Source organism: Solanum tuberosum, unplaced genomic scaffold (assembly GCF_000226075.1).
Source record: "Solanum tuberosum cultivar DM 1-3 516 R44 unplaced genomic scaffold, SolTub_3.0 scf00930, whole genome shotgun sequence".
NCBI classification, from domain to species: domain Eukaryota; kingdom Viridiplantae; phylum Streptophyta; class Magnoliopsida; order Solanales; family Solanaceae; genus Solanum; species Solanum tuberosum.
The window spans coordinates 3,105-21,552 of NW_006239840.1; the positions used below are offsets into that span (position 1 = coordinate 3,105).

The following is an 18,448-nucleotide window of genomic DNA, read 5'->3' on the forward strand; positions in this document are numbered from 1 at the left end:
TATGGGGTGAATTCTCAGAGCACATTCACATTAAACTGAAAGATGGTATAAAAGCCCTTTTCTGGGCAAAAATAGGTGGATAGGGGCACTCATGATTCGAGGAGAAATTTTCTAGGACTTTCAGCTTTGCAACAATAGAAGTGTATCACGACTGAAATGGAGGAAATGAGCCAATTTTAGCTAGTGAATGAAGGATTCAAGGACTGCAAAATGCTTTACCTGACAAGGCCAAATGGAAGGAAATAGCACTGATAAATGATGTTACTCGACTTAAAAAACATAAGGAAACTCACCTATACTATTTTTAAATCGGTAAGATTATCATTTTGTTCTCACATTAATAATGCAATAACATTTGATTTTTGAGAAAAAGAAAAACAGATATAGAACTCAAAATATCAAAATTCGATATACCTCCTCAATAGGTCTGCCTAGAAACCTCAAGCAACGCTCTAATTGCCATCAACTTCTGCAATTGCATGGGATGTCAATTCTTTTGCAAGGATAAAAAAGAAATTGTATCACAGCCATAGTGCTGCCGAACAAACCAAGCGAACAACTTTTCACTTCTTGATTTCCGCATGAAGCTCTGGTAACATGTCAACGATGGAAGGATTCTCACTAATAGCCTTTACCAGTAACTCAGATGTAGTTGCGTCAAATGAGAAGCCCCTTCCAGTCATTTCCTTCATAAAAGTTACCATTTCATTTATTTTCCTGCACCTAAGATATCCTTGCACAATAACATTGTAAGTTACATTGTCTGGAAAACAACTGTTGTCTTCCATTTTTCTAAGCATATCCTTAGCTTCACCTAACAACCCTTGTAGACAAAATCCAGCTATCATCATAGTGTATGTTCTCACATTCGGAAGCAATCCCATTGAAGAAAGCTTCTGAAAAATAGCATGAGCTTTATCGAGTTCACCGTTTTTACACAATCCATTAATGATAATATTGTAATACATAATATTAACATTTTCTCTTTCTTTCCAACTTATTAAAGAGTGACATAGCTTCTTCAACAAGTCCGTACTTAAAATAACCATCAAGCAAAGTACCATACATGTATCAGGGGTAGGCCCCGCTGATACCATCTCTACAAACAGTTGTTTTGCAACACCAATTCTTCCAATTTCAAACAGGCCTTGCAAGATAGTATTGTAGGTAACAATATTAGGCTTTAATCCCTTTTGAGAAATTTCACGAAACAACTGCATGGCCTTGGTGAGTTTCTTTTTCTTACCGTATCCATTTATTAGTATGTGATAATGTATCTACAACTTATTTATAATTGATTTTTTTAATCAATTTTTTATTTATTTAGTATAGTATTTTGTTCAGTAAAATGGATGAGAGATAGAATAAAATTAAAAAGAGGTATCAAGTGCATCGATATTCGCAAAATAAATACATTGAAATTCCAAGTGAGAATTTCAAAATAAAGAATCTTATATGACCAAGATCATTTATCAAGTAAAAAAAGAATGAATACCAACAAACCAATAAAATTATATGTTTTTCACTTTTATTTTTTTAATTATTATTTTTAAAAGGGAAAAGACATAAAATTCCCCCTGAATTAGTTCGCATAACTTACTTTAACTATACGGGTGTTTAAATATCCCCCTTAACATCTTTTAAATGTTTTTTTTCAACCCTCCCATCACTAGCCCAGTTGAAGGCTGGGTGTTGTTAAATCACACGCGTTTTTATTCGTCCACGTGTATGTTAACTAAATTTCTAATTAATTACTTAAATCTCCATAATAATTTATTTTTTTCATCACTAATTGTCTTCCCCAATGTTTGCCACCTTCTCAACAACAACTCTTCTTTTTACAGTGAAATTTTCTTCAACTTTTCTTCTTCCATTATATAATAATTTTCTCTTTATGTAAAAAAAAAAAAACTTCTCCAATTTTCTTTCTTTTCGTAAGAAAATAAGTTTCAATATTCCATTTGTAGACATCAATTTCCACATTAAACCAACAATTCCTATATCCACCATGATTATATCTAAAATTGAGCCAAAACTAAATCCATCGATGAATTTACCCCTCAATCTACAAATTATAATTTCAAATTTCAATTGCAGTTCCAGTTCAGTTTTTAGTTACATCATACCACCTTCCTTGAAAATTAAAAAAATTATTTACATAAAAATGTTAATTTATCAATGAATTGGACGAAATCTCCACAATCAACTTTTTGTCAACAATATCTTTGAATTTGAAAGAAAAACAGAAAAAAAAAAAACGATTAAAAACAGAAAAGAAACGAAGAAGAAAAAATGTGGAAAAAGTTACAGTTGGGAGTAAATGAGTAAATGTTTATCTTGAACTGAATGAAAAGAATAAGAAAGAGAAAGAGTCTTGAGAAAAGAAAAAGAAAGGAAGAAGATGATGAAAAAAAAAATACAGAGAAGAGAAGTTAATTGAAAAATAAAATGTTTAAAAATTAGTAAAATAAGTTATTAAATATGTCATCCAATAAAAAGATGACATGTGTCAGTTTTTTGGTTTTTTTTTTGGTCTCACGCGCTTATAGAAATTTGGTGATACAAATTTTGCCACGTCACCCTTTAAGGGATAATTAAATTCACTTCAAATTAAATTAGGGGGGTAAACAAACACCCGTATGGTTAAAGTGCTTAAAGTAAATTGTGCAGACAAGTTAGGGGGGAATTTATGTAATTTCCCTTTTTAAAAATCTGCTTTGTATTATTGTATTCACTATATATCACTTTGTAAATTTATGTGTTACAGGCTTAATGTTATTATTATATAGAACTAATAAATTGAAGAAAAAAAAATAGAGTGATGGATAAAGAAGAATTCTTACCAAACAATTTCATGTCATTTGTTAAGTTTAGGCTAATGTTTCGAAAAAAATTGAAACTATCAAGTCATTGAAATAATATTCTTTAATGATATTAATATTTTACTTAATCTTTTTTTTCGAAGAATGAAAGAACACTAAAAATTTATCTATTTTAACTAATGAATGTGGAAAATTATCATGATAAACTTTGAATATATAGGTCGATATTCATATTTTAAATGATTTTATATATATCTCGAAGTTACTTGTGTTCACGTCGATATGATATATGTAGTCATTAAATTTTATAATTTTAATTAAAATATTTTAATTTTTACTGTATTTGCAATTGTTTGTTGAATGAATTGTAAATAAGATGATGAAAAGTAATGAAAAATTTGCAATTATCTTAATGTGGTTAAAAGCACGTAACCTTATATTTTTAAATTCGATTCTCTCATATATTAATATTAAAAAAAATATGCAATAACAATATTTGCTCTCTTTGCTTTGTTTGAAGGTATAGTTCCTCGAATAAAAAAATTCATTTTTTTTTATTTTAACAAATTTTCATATCTTTATTTCAATATTATACTACACTATTATATTACTTCTTAGACAAATTAAAATATTTCAGACATTAAATAAAAATAGTTGGCTTAGAAATCTAAGTATGTTATATTATTTATTTATACAAAGAAAAATAATGAAACTCTCTCCTTACATTCTCAATTGTTTATTTGAATAAAAAAGATAAATTAAAAAAATTATTTGAATTTATTATGAGAAAAATTTACATTATAATAAGCAAAATCGATCATGATGTGAATTAGACTATAAGATCATATAACTAAAGTATTAAAAAGATAAAATTAAAAAACCTAAAATTTTGATAAGCATATACATCTAATTATGTGTATCTAAATATGGATGTAATTGAAACACATGAATTTAGGAAAAAATCACGACTGTAGAGTATCTGTCATGTCATTAATCCAAAAAAATATTCAAAATTAATACCCAAGAAAGATTGGATACATGTATACTTAATAAGATACACTAATAAAAACTAGATACATATAATTGTATCTCAATTATGTATCAGATACATTAATAATATGTCAAAAAGATGTGTAAATCTCCACTTATTGAAACTTTCCGATTACGTTCATGGCTGGTCAGGGCATCTCACCGTGGTAGTGTTTGCTTCACTTTTTAATTTGTCGATGTTGCTCATTGCTCGCTGCATTTGGATCTAATTGACCTCTATCATATCTACCGAAAATTCAACATGAACACTCCTCCAATTGGGCCTTTCGACCTCTTAATCGCATCTGTCGTTGATATGATCTTCAGGAAGTAACAATTTGAAAATGAAAAGTTATAGATTAATTATATGAATATGCATTGATACATTTAATTTAAAGAGGGTAAGAAACAAGAAATTGATGAATAACTTGTACATAACTTCTGGTTGATTGCGGCAGAACAATTTTAGGAGTAAAAATACTTGACTAAACGTTAATTAGCAGGGTGGGGGAGATATTGATAGGGTTGGAGATTGGTTGCTATTAAAACATTAAATGTGGAATTTAAATATAAAGATAATTAATCAATTCTAATTTTAAGGGATGTAGGTTCTTTGATTGTATCTTTAAAATATATGACATAAAATATTAAAAGTGGTAATATATGTAATTATTTGAAAGTAGAGGTAAAATTAGTATATACTGTAATTATGTATGTATAGTTAGGTAGTTTTTTCATATTAAAATGAGTTGAAATATAAATTGAGTTGGGTCCAGATTAGCTCAAGTTTACTTTGGGCTTGACCCTCTTAATCTCAATAATTTTAAGGGAAATTTTTCAAAATGTCAATATTTTAACATTTAATAGGATCCATTTGTCAACACTTTCAATATTTAGTAAAAATGTCAAAAAATAGTTTATTATGTATCTTATTTAAATTTTTATTATTTGTTTTAATTGAAACAATACAATTGTTAAATAAAAGAAAGGAGAAATTTAGGGGAGAGAATAATAATTTTAAAAAGGAACAATCCCTTAAAAGTCTCATTAGTTACAAAAATCAAAACTGAATACTTCATCGGCGATCCCATTGTTGATCAATTTTCTCATTATCGATATTCAAGATTCAATTGAAAATACTCAATCTCTGATCAATTTATTTTGATTAAAATCTATTTTTCTTTGTTTGGTAAGATAGATTTGAACGAAATAGGACAAAAAAAATTGTTGACAAGCAGCTTTGGAGAAGGATTTTTCTGCTGAAAGTTCGATAAAATTGGTGGAATACAAATTGGACCATGTATTAGTTAATTGCTTCATCTTTAATCTGTTTCTAATTGATTATAATTTTGATATGAATTTTTTTACATAATTGTAAACTGTATCTATTTTCATTGTAAATTGTATGTATACATGAACAACGTATGAATAATTAGTTTTGGTGGATTCGTTGAATTTTTTTGCTTGTTGAATACGAAAATAATAATGGATTGTGTGAAGACATGTTTTTTTCATTTGTTGTTTGCTTTTAATTTTTTGAATCAAATTGTATCCCTACGAAAAATAAATTGGAGCGGGTATAGTTTTTTACGACAATGGTACTGTATTTTCGTTTATTTATTTGTTTATTTGTTTTCTGTTTATTGAACTACATTGTATCTTAAAAACCACATCACATAAATACAAATTTATACCATAATGTAACTTATAATCCACACCAGACATATACAATAATTATTATGATATAACGAATACACCAAATATACCATACTGAATAGAAGCTGAAAAAATCATCATTGTTTGTTTAAAATGAATACAAATGTATAAAGTTAATATGTATCTTAACTTGACTGGATACAAACAACACTTCTGCAATTCCCATAACTAAAAAATGATACACATAGCATAATGAATACAAACACATGTAAATACAGTAACTTGTAAAGCTCATAACACAACTACAACAAATATGTCATAGTGAATACAAAACAATCAAGTAATAAGGAGTAAATACAATCTCAAATATCATCGCTATTTGTTTTAAAGGAATACAAATGTATAAGTTAATATGTATCTTTACTTAATTGGATAAAAACAACACTCTTACGTCCATAACTAGAAAATGATATACATAGCATAGTGAATACAAAAATCTATAAGTACATTAACTTATAAAATCACACAACACAAGTACAACAAATATACCATGATAAATACAAAATCATTCAATAAGAATTCATTAATACAATCTGAAATAGCATCACTATCTAAAGTATAAAAATATCCTTAATTTACTGAATACATACCAATGTACATACCTAGAAAAGGGTGATTCCAAATATGTGGTATTTTATCAAAACTAACAAAATATCCGCAACAATATTTCGATCGTTTCTCTTCCATCATTTTAGCAGCGGATCCTACATTATTCGCTATTTCTTGAGTAATACGTAGATTAAATGATGGAAAATCGCTAGAAAATTGTTGATTAAGTTGGATACCTCTAGTAATTCTCTTAGATTCTGTCATTGGAGAGTGATTTAGAGTTTATCAAACCCTAGACGTGATTTCAACTATAGACAACAATTTTGAACGATTTAAACAAAAATAAAATCATAAAACAAATCTTAAAAAACGGATAAAGATGCATACCTTAATCAAAGGGATTGTGTGAATATCTTTATAAAATATATTTTTCAATTTCTAAAAGAAAAAAAAAACAAATAAGATGGAATAGAGAGAGGCGGGCTTTGAAATGGAGAAGAATTGGAAGATGAAAATATGAGAGAGAGAAAATATTCACTTTTTTTAAACATATGAGAGAGAATTAATTGAAAAATGTGTAATTAAGGTGAGATAAAATAGGAAGTAAATTAGGATACACAATCTTTTCTAAAATAATGACATTTTGACATTTTTACTAATATTTATAAAGTATGGAGGTTTTTACTAATTAAGTTAGATTTTTTTACTAGTTTGCTAATTTTCCCTAATTTGAATATATTGTTATTTAAGTTTTATGACCACAATTTAAATTTGAACTCAATTTTTTTTTTTTTAAAAAGTTACAAATGGATAGATAAATCTTAAAAATTATAAAATAGATAGTAATTCATATCATATAGGAACATACGTTATATCAATGCAAATAAAGACTCTTAAAACGAGTTGAAATCAGAGATTAAATTGGACTCGATTGAAGATTCTATTAAAATGAGTTAAGGCTTGAATGTGTTGAGATTGAACCCCGTAATATTTTTCTAGATAACACATTATCTATTTTACATCAGACACAACTATCAATATTATACTATTATAAGCAAGACATTTAGGAGATTTGATATTGCTCCAAGAGCCTTTTTGTTCGGCTAGTTGCCCAGAAAGGTGCAACTTCCACAAGATCCAACAGGTTCTGACCAGTGACGAAGCCATAATTTTTATTAAGAGATAAAAATATGAAACAGTAAAATTGTGTAGAAGTCAAGTGGTGTCAATACATATATATATATATATATATATATACATAAAAATAAATATTTTTACCTAACTACACATTGTAATATTCAGACAAAGGGAGTGTCATTTGACATCCCTCAAGTATATGCGGAATAGCCACTGGTTGTTGTTGTGACAATGGCCACAATTCAAGATGGGTTGTTTTTTGGACAAGTGAGCAGATACATTGATTCATGCTTTTGGTTTTCTTATACTAACTAGTATTAGTATCCGTGTGATTCTCGATCGGTATCAAGTACATGACAACACCATTTCACCAGAAGAACAAGTCACTAGAAAAAGTTAAACTGGTAAAAAATAGGATACTCGGGGCAACTTTCTAGTCTCGTATCCGGATGACCCCTCCCGTCTATAACTTCAATATTAAGCCCTGGCAACTTACTGAACAATTAGACATCCAAAGGGATTGCATTGTGTAGAGCTTTGCAGCATTGGACAACAGAGTCTCATCAGAGAATTTGCTCGACATAAATCGTTCAGCTACGTTGTTTCAGTATACACCGAAGCTGTTTATTTATCCCTGGCACTTGTGCATAACAATGAATAAGGTAGGATTATTGGTTTTCTCTGAAAGACTTCTGCTTTGACAACTACACAAGATGCTCCGAAGGACACAACTGTCATTACCGTGATGAACCTGTTCTGCAAACCCACACATAAACAAAATTGACATCATATAATGGAATGAATGCCTATCTGATAAATGTTACTCCTCAATATATTGTAGGAAGTTGTTATTTATTCTCAAATACATAGAAAATAACAATACATGAAGATAACAAATAGCATTGGAAATGATATTCCTAAACTTATAATGTGTAAGCATAAGGGTAACTACTTTGATAAAGGAAGAGATTGGGTTGGTGAAAGAAGACATAGAATTTATAAGATCTTTCTTCGTGAACATTGAACAAGAATTGTATAAAGATCTCTAGGCACGTGTTTTAGATGTGGCATATGAGACAAAAGATGTCATTTATTAAATTATTGTTCGAGATAATGGTCTCTTACATCTTATTTTCTCACTTTCCATTATAAAAAAAAAAGAGATCAAACTTATCAAAGAAGATGTCTCCCATTTACTCAAGAAGATTCCCAAGAACATGAACCTCATTGTTGTAAACTCTCCCAAGAAGCCAGTTGAGAGCATGTCATTGACATCTCATAAAATAATTGTAGGTTTTAAATTGGATAATTAGGAAGCTCACAAGTGGACTGGCAGATCTAGAAGTTATTTTGAACTGGTATGCCAGGTTCAGGTAAAACTCCTTTGCATACAAAGTATACAATGATAAATCAGTTTCTAGTCATTTCGACATTCACACATGGTGCACAGTCTGCCAAGAATAAGTTGAGAAGGAGTTGTTGAATAAAATTTTTAATCAACTTACTAGCTCGGATTCGAAATTGAGTGAGAATATTGATGTTGCTGATAAGCTAAGGAAACAACTTTATGGAAAGTGGTATCTTATTGTCTTAGATGACTTGTGGGGAAACCACAACATGGGATGAGTTAACAAGACCTTTTCCGGAAGTTGAGAAAGGTAGTGGAATTATGTTTACTACTCGAGAAAAGAAAGTGTCTTTGCATGGAAAACGCCATAGTGATCCTCTTAATCTTAAATTGCCAAAGACTAGATAAAAGTTGGAAGTTATTAGAGAAAAGGGCATTTGGAAAACAGAGTTGTATTGATATCAATTGTTACTGCGGTACTCTTATTCAGTTTCCCCCTTCTTCTTTTTTTCATTTTGTGCGCTTTATAATAAAGAAATACAGTACTCTTGCTAAGTATTCCAAAATGTATTCTTTCAAAATTGTTGTTCTTGTATAATCTCTTTCTTTTTGGTGTGGCTTAAATTGTTTGTTTATCATCAAGTCCATCATAAAGTACATTACTGCAAATGTTCTTGTGTTAAACACACTGAAAAGGGCATTCAAAAAAGAAATGAAACAGAAAGTAGTACATAGCCGAATAAACCAAGCGAACAACTTTTCACTTTTTGATTTCCGAATGAAGCTCTGGTAACATGTCAACGATGGAAGGATTCTCACTAATAGCCTCTACCAGGAACTCAGCTGTAGTTGCGTCAAATGAGAAGCCCCTTCCAGTCATTTCCTTCATAAAAGTTACCATTTCATTTATTTTCCTGCACCTAAGATATCCTTGCACAATAACATTGTAAGTGACATTGTCTGGAAGACAGTTGTTCTCTTCCATTTTTCTAAGCATATCCTTAGCTTCATCTAACAACCCTTGCAAACAAAATCCAGTTATCATTGTAGTGTATATTCTCACATTCAGAAGCAATCCCATTGAGGAAAGCTTCTCAAAAATAGCATGAGCTTTATCGAGTTCACCGTTTTTACACAATCCATTAATGATAATATTGTAAGATATAATATCAATATTTTCTGTCTTTCTTTCCAACTTATTAAAGAGTGACATAGCTTCTTCAACAAGTCCGTACTTAAAATAACCATCAAGCAAAGTACAATAACTGTATAAATCAGGGGCAGGCCCCGTTGATACCATCTCTACAAACAGTTGTTTTGCAACACCAATTCTTCCAACTTCAAACAGGCCTTGCAAGATAGTATTGTAGGTAACAATATCAGGCTTTAATCCCTTTTGAGAAATTTCACAAAACAATTGCATGGCCTCGTCAAGTTTCTTTTTCTTACAGTATCCATTTATTAGTATGTTATAGCTAAAAATGTTAGGCTCAATGCCCTTATCTATCAAGATATCAAAAATTCTCCTCGCTCTATCTAGTTGACCACACAAACAATATCCATCCATTATCATATTGTAGGTGATTACATTAGGCTGGATACCCTTTTCAACCATGTGTTTCATTACTTCCTCGGCATCTTCAACTTTCCCTTCTTTGCATAGTCCATCTGTTAGTATGTTGAAGGTGCACACATCTGGATACATATTAAGGTTCACCATCTCTGAGAACAAAGTTTTAACCTTTCCCACTGACTGAGCTTACACAAACCATCAATCAATGAATTATACGTTAATATGTCTGGATGAATGCCTTTTTGCTTCATCTCATTCAAAAAGTTGATAGCAGTATCTGAGTTCCCATCTTTGCAAAGGGAATCTATAACGATGTTGTAGATATATATGTTGGGCTCAGTGTTACCTTGCTCCATTAACCGGAGCAAACTTAAAGTTTTTTGAGTATGACCGCTTTTGCTGAGTCCATTCATGACGGTTGCATACATGACTTCATTAGGCTCACAAATCTTCTCTCTCACCAATTTTTTGAACAATTCAACAGCATCTCTAACCTTATTTTCATCAAAGATTCCTCTTAGTAGGGTGGTAAAGGTAACAACATCAAATGTTATGCCATTCTTCAAGTAAATAGGTAACACCGAAAATCCAAAATGAGCATGATGCATCAAGCAATAACTATTAATCACACTATTCAAGATGAACCCATCAATTAGAATACCCAATATCTGCATTTCGCGAAAAAGAGAAACAACAGTCGAGTAATGCTTCATACTTATCATATTCTTAAATAATTTAGAGAAATCGACAACTGAAGGAAGAGGCTTCATTCTAACCATTTGATTGAAGAGATTCACAGCATCATCTAAACACTTGAGTTTCTCAAAATTTAACCCAACTCTACCCTTTACTTTACTACAGCGTGAAGAAGAAGAATTAGAATGTAAAATATGAAAGGAAGAGATAGAGAGAATACTATTACATTTCCGCAGAAAAATTCTCCTCATCTCCATTGCCATCTTCAATTTTCGTTCTTCGTTCTTTTGTGTGACCTAATTTTGCCTCACATACTTTATACCCCTCCGTTTCAAAAAGAATGTCCTAGTTAAATTTGGAATGAAATTTAAGAAACTAAAAAGATTTTTAAATCTTGTGGTTCAAAATTAAAATTATGTCAAATGTATTAAAATATTCTTTAATCCTGTGACATTAAACATGTCAGATGAAAAATTAAAATTAAAGTGTTTTCAAAAAAGGAAAGGGGTCATTCTTTTTGAAACAGACTAAAAATGAAATGGGGTTATTATTTTTTAAACGGACAAAGTATTAAAATTAGGCATTAACAAAGTAGTTGCCACACCTTCTCTGTTCTTGTTCTCGACACAAACTAGTATTATCTTCCATTTAATTGTGACAAAGACAAGATAATAAATCAGACCAAATCGATTTACTAATGGGATACCCTAATACGATACAAAAATGTGTTTTAGCTAATGATCCAATTAAAGGAATAATTGAAACAAGGGTATCGAACTTCTTAATAGGATTATTGATTAAAACTGAATTTTTTTAACATTTGATTAGTGCCATTGAACGATTTAGTAGCACAAAAGATAGTCCATAAACCGAACCGTTAATTAGGGGTAGACATAATACCGAAATTTGAACTCAACTAATTCAATTTTTCAATGCCGATTTTTCGTTTCAGCATCGATTCTTTTCCTCGGATAATTTGATTCTTCGATTCGGTGTTCGATGCAAGGATCAAGATTCCACGGTGCACCGAATAATCGAAGTTTCATTAAATAAAATAAAATAAAAAATATTATTTAAATTATATTAATTATATATTTTGAGTTTTGATCCAACACAATTTAATTTGGGCAATTTACATAAATAATATATTATATAACTTTATTTACGAATTATACATATCTTTTACTCTAACACAGATCAGCCTTACTTTCTTACCACAAATAACATGGCTACTATCACTGCTTTTTTATACAATTTTAATAGAATTTTAATATCGATTTTTCATAGCTTCACCTCTTCTTTTTCGGTAAATCACCACCACCACCAGACCACTGATTGTTTACATTTAATACCTGTGGTATAACCTTAATACAATTTTTTAGAACTTCACCTAATATATAACAAAAAACATTTTTAATACAAATATATTATAAGTATTATATGTGAATTTCAAACATTTCGGTACTATTTAAATAGTTGACATTGTCAGAAATGTATTATATTTGTTTTGAAATAATAACTATCGAATTTATAATATATAATATTGAAATCAAATTGTATTATAACTATCATTTATATTTATACAATTTAGGATAATTTTAAACAGATTTTCAGAGCTTCATCTTTATTTTTTCGTAATCAACACCATCGGACCACCAATTGTTTATATTTAAAACAGTTTTGATACAACTTTAATACAATTTTTCAAAGCTTTACCTAATATACAATTTAAATACAACTTTAATATAGTTTATATCAAATGGTTATTAAAGCTAAAAATATGTCATATATGATAATAAAAATAAAGTAACACGTAAAAACATAATTAATCAAATAAAATATATATTATTTATGTAAAAATTCCATTTACTTATAACCCAACTCATTTCAATTTTCAAATTTTGGCCCCAAATTCCTTACTCAAACAAAACAAAACTCACAACCCTATTTTTGACTCCTCTCTAGCCTCTTTTGTCTTCTCTGAACGGAGTCACAAGTATTGGCGGAGTAAGGATTTCAATAAGGGATTCAAAATCAGAAAAAGTAAACATACAAATTAATCGAAGGGGATCAAAATCTATTATATATATCTAAAAGATAATTTTAATCATATTATAAAGACATTCGGACAAACCCCAAACAATAAGGTGGCTCCACCCCTGATCACGAGGTCTCTTGTCTCACTCTCAGTGACTCAATCGCGGAAAGCCAATTAGCACCTGGTAATTGTTCGCTACTAATGATTAGAATCTTTTTAATCTTTATATATAAAATTATAATCATTTAAATAGACATAACATTTATTTTAACATCAATTATTATTTTTAAATAATTTTATTCTTTTTATATATAATTTTATTAATTGACACTAGACATACATATAAAACACGTATGCTAAGCTAGTTTTTATGTACGTGCCAACTAAATGGAAATGAGAAAAATAATTAACACTGCATAATTGTAGTTTAGGAGATAATTTATACTCACATAATTTAATAGTGCAAGTTAAAAGCTACTTTATTAGGGATTGACTTTATATATTACCTTATCTTAGTAGGTCCAATCATGCCACCACCTTTGAAGAGGAGTCATAAAATAACGATAAAATTATGATAAGGCAACGAGAAAATTATCTTCATATATTAAATGAATCAAAACTTTGAATCGTGAATCAATTATTAATGTTTATATTAGTGTAGATATTCTACATCAAACAAAATTACGAAATGTAATCCTTCAATGACTTTTGAGTGAACAAAGAATGCTTTTTTTTTTTTGCTTAAAAACGGAAGGTGTTTTATTTAATTAATTAAGAAGGTTTAACCATACAAAACAGGGGAACTGAAACTAGATGATCCAGTTCCCATAGCATCTCTTTTAAGAGCATTATTTACAAGCAAAGGAGATGTATCAAAAACATAGGGATGATTGCATATCATGTGCGGTTCCTTCGTTTTCCTTCCGTATACTGCTAATATATCTGCTACCATATTAGCCTCCCTCGGGACGTGCTTCATGGTTGGCTCCTTTAACTGTCGGAGTATCGACCTGCAATCAACATAAATATATGAGTATATGGGATTGTTACCATGTAAGGTGTCAAGTAGTACATGAGAGTCAGTTTTCACCAGTAATTGCTTAAAATTCCTATTTTGTGCTAAAATTAGTCCATGCTGCAACGCTAGTAATTCTGCATGAAGTGCATTTTGAGCCTTTACTTTACAAGAGAAGCCTACAACTCAATTACCTAAGTGGTCTCGAATTACTCCCCCTGTTCCGCCGTTTGTGGACTTTAGTTCATACGAGCCATCAAAGTTTAGTTTTAGGATGCCTTTAGGGGGGTTTGTGCCAGTACTCTGGTGACTGGTTTGATGGAGGTTTATTTACTTTTGGAGGAGGGTAGGCTAAGTGATAATATTCAATGGCCTGGAAGGTAATATTATGGTGGGTGCTAGGCAGCCTACTAATATTCTTGTTTTGAAATATTTAGTATTCCTATTTTTCCATACATTCCAAAGAATGATTGGAGTTAGAATAGATGTGGGCACAATGGAGATTTTTAGAGGTGCAAAGGAGGTCTTTGAAATCAGGCCCAGTGAGGTTTATATCATAGTGGTTCCAGATGTGCTTAGTGTCTGGGCATTTTGCAAAGATATGTAATGTGTTTTCGATCATGCTAGGGCATGAGGGGCAGTTCCTTGAATTACTGATATTTCTAGCGTGGAGGACTGCCCAAGTAGGAAGTCTGTTTGTGATGAGGAGCCACATTAAAGAATCGAATCTTATTAATGGCATTTATTTTCCAAACCCAGTCATGATCGAAGTTAGTAGCAATATTTTTATCTGTAGTATTTGATATGTACAACATATAGGCACGGCACTTTTAGTATTAAAATTTCCATCGACACTTTGGTTCCAAAAGCAAGTATCAAGCTTATGAGTAGATTGTTGTGTGTAAGTATTGTTTGATGTCTATGGGGATGTCGAAGGACAGCCGAGAGAGATCCCAATTGTTATTTCAAAAGAGGAAATTAACTAATAGGTTTGTTTCAGATTTAATTTATGTATAGGTTCGTTTATTACTTGCCGAAGTGATTGAGAGGCTTCTATCCAGTTGTCCTCCCAAAGGTTGCCATCTCCAATGTTCCAAGAGATGCCTTTTCGGAATATGGCAATGCTTTTCCAAATATATGAATCGTATTTAATATGAGATCTTTGGCTTCGATTTATGTACTTCTTTTCAAGAACCTTAGCCCAAAGTTGTTCTTTATTTTTTTGGAATAACTTGCCAATAAAGCAAAGTTTTTCCCTTTTGTTTTTTGGATACCCAGACCACCCTGATTTTTGGGAGAGGTCACTAAATCCCAATTTGCTAAGTGCAGTTTTTTCTTGTCCGGTGTGGACCCCCAAAGAAAATTCCTTTGGATGCGGTTGATATGAGTGAGGTAGGATATTGCATTGCATAGCGTAAGTAGGAATGGAGGCTAAGACAGACTTGACGAGGGTGGTTCTTCCTACTAATGATAGGAATTTAGTTTTCCAGCCACTCAATTTGTTGTTCATATGGTCAATAATATATTGATAATCCCAGCTTTTTGGGAGGCCAAGGTATTTCCCAATTTTTTCTTTTTGTCTAATATTCATTGTAGTATTAAAGATATAGATGATAGTACTTGCATTTGTAAGGTCGGCCTTTGCCAATAGAATAATATCATCGGCAAAGAGTAAATGGGATAACGGGATACCTATTTTACCAACTCTAACTGGTTGCCAGAGGCTTTTTTTAATAGAGTAATTAATAAGTCTTGAACGGGATTCCATACAAATGATGAATATATAAGGCTGGATCCCCTTGTTTGATACCCCTAGTGGGTAAGAAGTAATTGGTAGGTTTGCCGTTTATTAGTATTGAGATGGAAGAAGTGGAGATACAAGACATGATTAGGTCGATTATGTTGTTTGGGAAGTTTAGGATAGTTAGAGATTGTTTAACAAACGACCATTCAATTCTATCGAACGCCTTCTCTAAATCGATTTTAAGGATCATTTTTCCAAACTTCCCTTTAGATTTTTTGAATGAGTGGATAGCTTCTTGGCGTTATCAATAGCTCGGTATGAAACTACATTGATTTGGACTAATGATTTTTGTCCAGGAAGGGTCTAATTCTATTCACAATAATTTTAGTGATTGTTTTGTAGATATATAGTATTGCAAAGGCTAATGGGTCTATAGTGAGTAATCTGTTCAGGATTTTTTATTTTCGGGATAAGACAAATGAGAGTCTTGTTTAATTCTGGCGGGATGGTTTTTGAATTAAATGCCCTCATACATACATGTGTCTACAACAGATTCATTCCAATATTTTTGAAAGAATATGGAGATTTTAGCGGTTTAAAGGAGAAATAGCATTTTTAACTTCCTCTATTGTAAGGGACCGGCCATCCAATGGATTCTTTGGCTTCACAAGAAAATGCCATATGACAAGGAAGAGGATTTGGGAGATCACTTTTGGTTAATTCTGTAGAATAAATGTCATGGAAGTGAGTTGTAATTATGTTATTTATGGAGGCTGGATCGAAGGTCCAATTTCCTACTCTTATCATTTAGTTTCTACGTCGTCTATTAGTCGTAGAAATGTGGAAAAAATTTGTGTTAGCGTCTCCAACATTTAGCCATTGTACTCTAGATTTCAACCTCCAAAAGTCATCTTCTCGCTTAAGGATCTCATTATGAGGGTGTTTTCAACAAAGGAATTCTTATTCATGCATTCAACCGCTCTTTTATATGTCACCATATAAAGAAATCATCATACAAGCAAATCTCTGTGGGGATGATTTTTTATATTATATGTTAATATTACCATATTATAATTACTTATTTATCTTTAACAACAATAACTAGCTTTATATTAGTAGGATCTTTGTAAAATGACCTTTTTTATAATAACCTTATCAAATATTAATTATTTTAGCTTACTGTATTCCCACTTTTATTGCTAGTCATTTATTTTCATAAAATAATAAATGCTTTATTGTTAACCATATACAGAAATAGTATATGTTAATATTTTGATCAAATACTTTAAATTTTTATATATTACCATATTTTTTGGTAATTAAAGTAATTTACATTGAAAGATCCGCGCATATTGTATTTCATTAGATAAAAATTATTGATGCATTATCCTTCTTTAATTTTGAATAACTGAAACATAAATACTTTTAAGATTTTAAATTTTAATAATTTTGTTGTTTTTACAACATTAGAAAATTAGGTTTTTCTTTTTGCATCTTTTTTTTTTTGTTTGTAACATCCAAATAAATGTATAACAGTCAGTCAGTCTCTATATAAGTTTAAAAAAATCTCGATACGAACGAGGCGTTTATAGTGTGGTGTGATGGTACAATTGGCCGGCCATATGTCAACATCACATCTCTCATTCGGCAAGGCCTAATAATTATATGCTCCAAATATTATCATTTTTGTGTATATATTACTCTTTACTCTTATTTAGAAGTGAGAGTTGGAAAGGACCAACACTGCATTAATACTCTTGTACAACATGCATACAATTTTGTACATTAACTTTTGACTGCATTAATTAGTTGTACAACGTGCAAAAAGAATTGTACATTAATAGAAGGACTAACACCAAGGACTAACATTGCAATTATTATTATTACTCATTACTCCTTATAGAATTATTATTATTACTCATTACTCCTTATAGAATTATTATTATTACTCATTACTCCTTATAGAATTATTATTATTACTCATTACTCCTTATAGAATTATTATTATTACTCATTACTCCTTATAGAATTATTATTATTACTCATTACTCCTTATAGAATTATTATTATTACTCATTACTCCTTATAGAATTATTATTATTACTCATTACTCCTTATTAGAATTATTATTATTACTCATTACTCCTTATTAGAATTATTATTATTACTCATTACTCCTTATTAGAATTATTATTATTACTCATTACTCCTTATTAGAATTATTATTATTACTCATTACTCCTTATTAGAATTATTATTATTACTCATTACTCCTTATTAGAATTATTATTATTACTCATTACTCCTTATTAGAATTATTATTATTACTCATTACTCCTTATTAGAATTATTATTATTACTCATTACTCCTTATTAGAATTATTATTATTACTCATTACTCCTTATTAGAATTATTATTATTACTCATTACTCCTTATTAGAATTATTATTATTACTCATTACTCCTTATTAGAATTATTATTATTACTCATTACTCCTTATTAGAATTATTATTATTACTCATTACTCCTTATTAGAATTATTATTATTACTCATTACTCCTTATTAGAATTATTATTATTACTCATTACTCCTTATTAGAATTATTATTATTACTCATTACTCCTTATTAGAATTATTATTATTACTCATTACTCCTTATTAGAATTATTATTATTACTCATTACTCCTTATTAGAATTATTATTATTACTCATTACTCCTTATTAGAATTATTATTATTACTCATTACTCCTTATTAGAATTATTATTATTACTCATT

General features: G+C 30.0%; 1 protein-coding gene and 1 pseudogene across 1 annotated transcript; both read right to left on the reverse strand.

The window, feature by feature from the left end:
• Positions 1–328: 328 nt before the first annotated feature.
• Positions 329–11,171, reverse strand: LOC102600917 (pentatricopeptide repeat-containing protein At3g22470, mitochondrial-like). Its single transcript, XM_015305665.1, is given in 3 exon segments — positions 329–1,277; positions 9,365–10,347; positions 10,350–11,171. Coding segments are annotated over 3 exon segments (2,481 nt in total). The 5' UTR covers positions 11,134–11,171; the 3' UTR covers positions 329–563.
• The window catches only part of LOC102600580 (uncharacterized), a 26,327-nt pseudogene continuing 15,278 nt past the window's right edge, over positions 7,400–18,448 (reverse strand).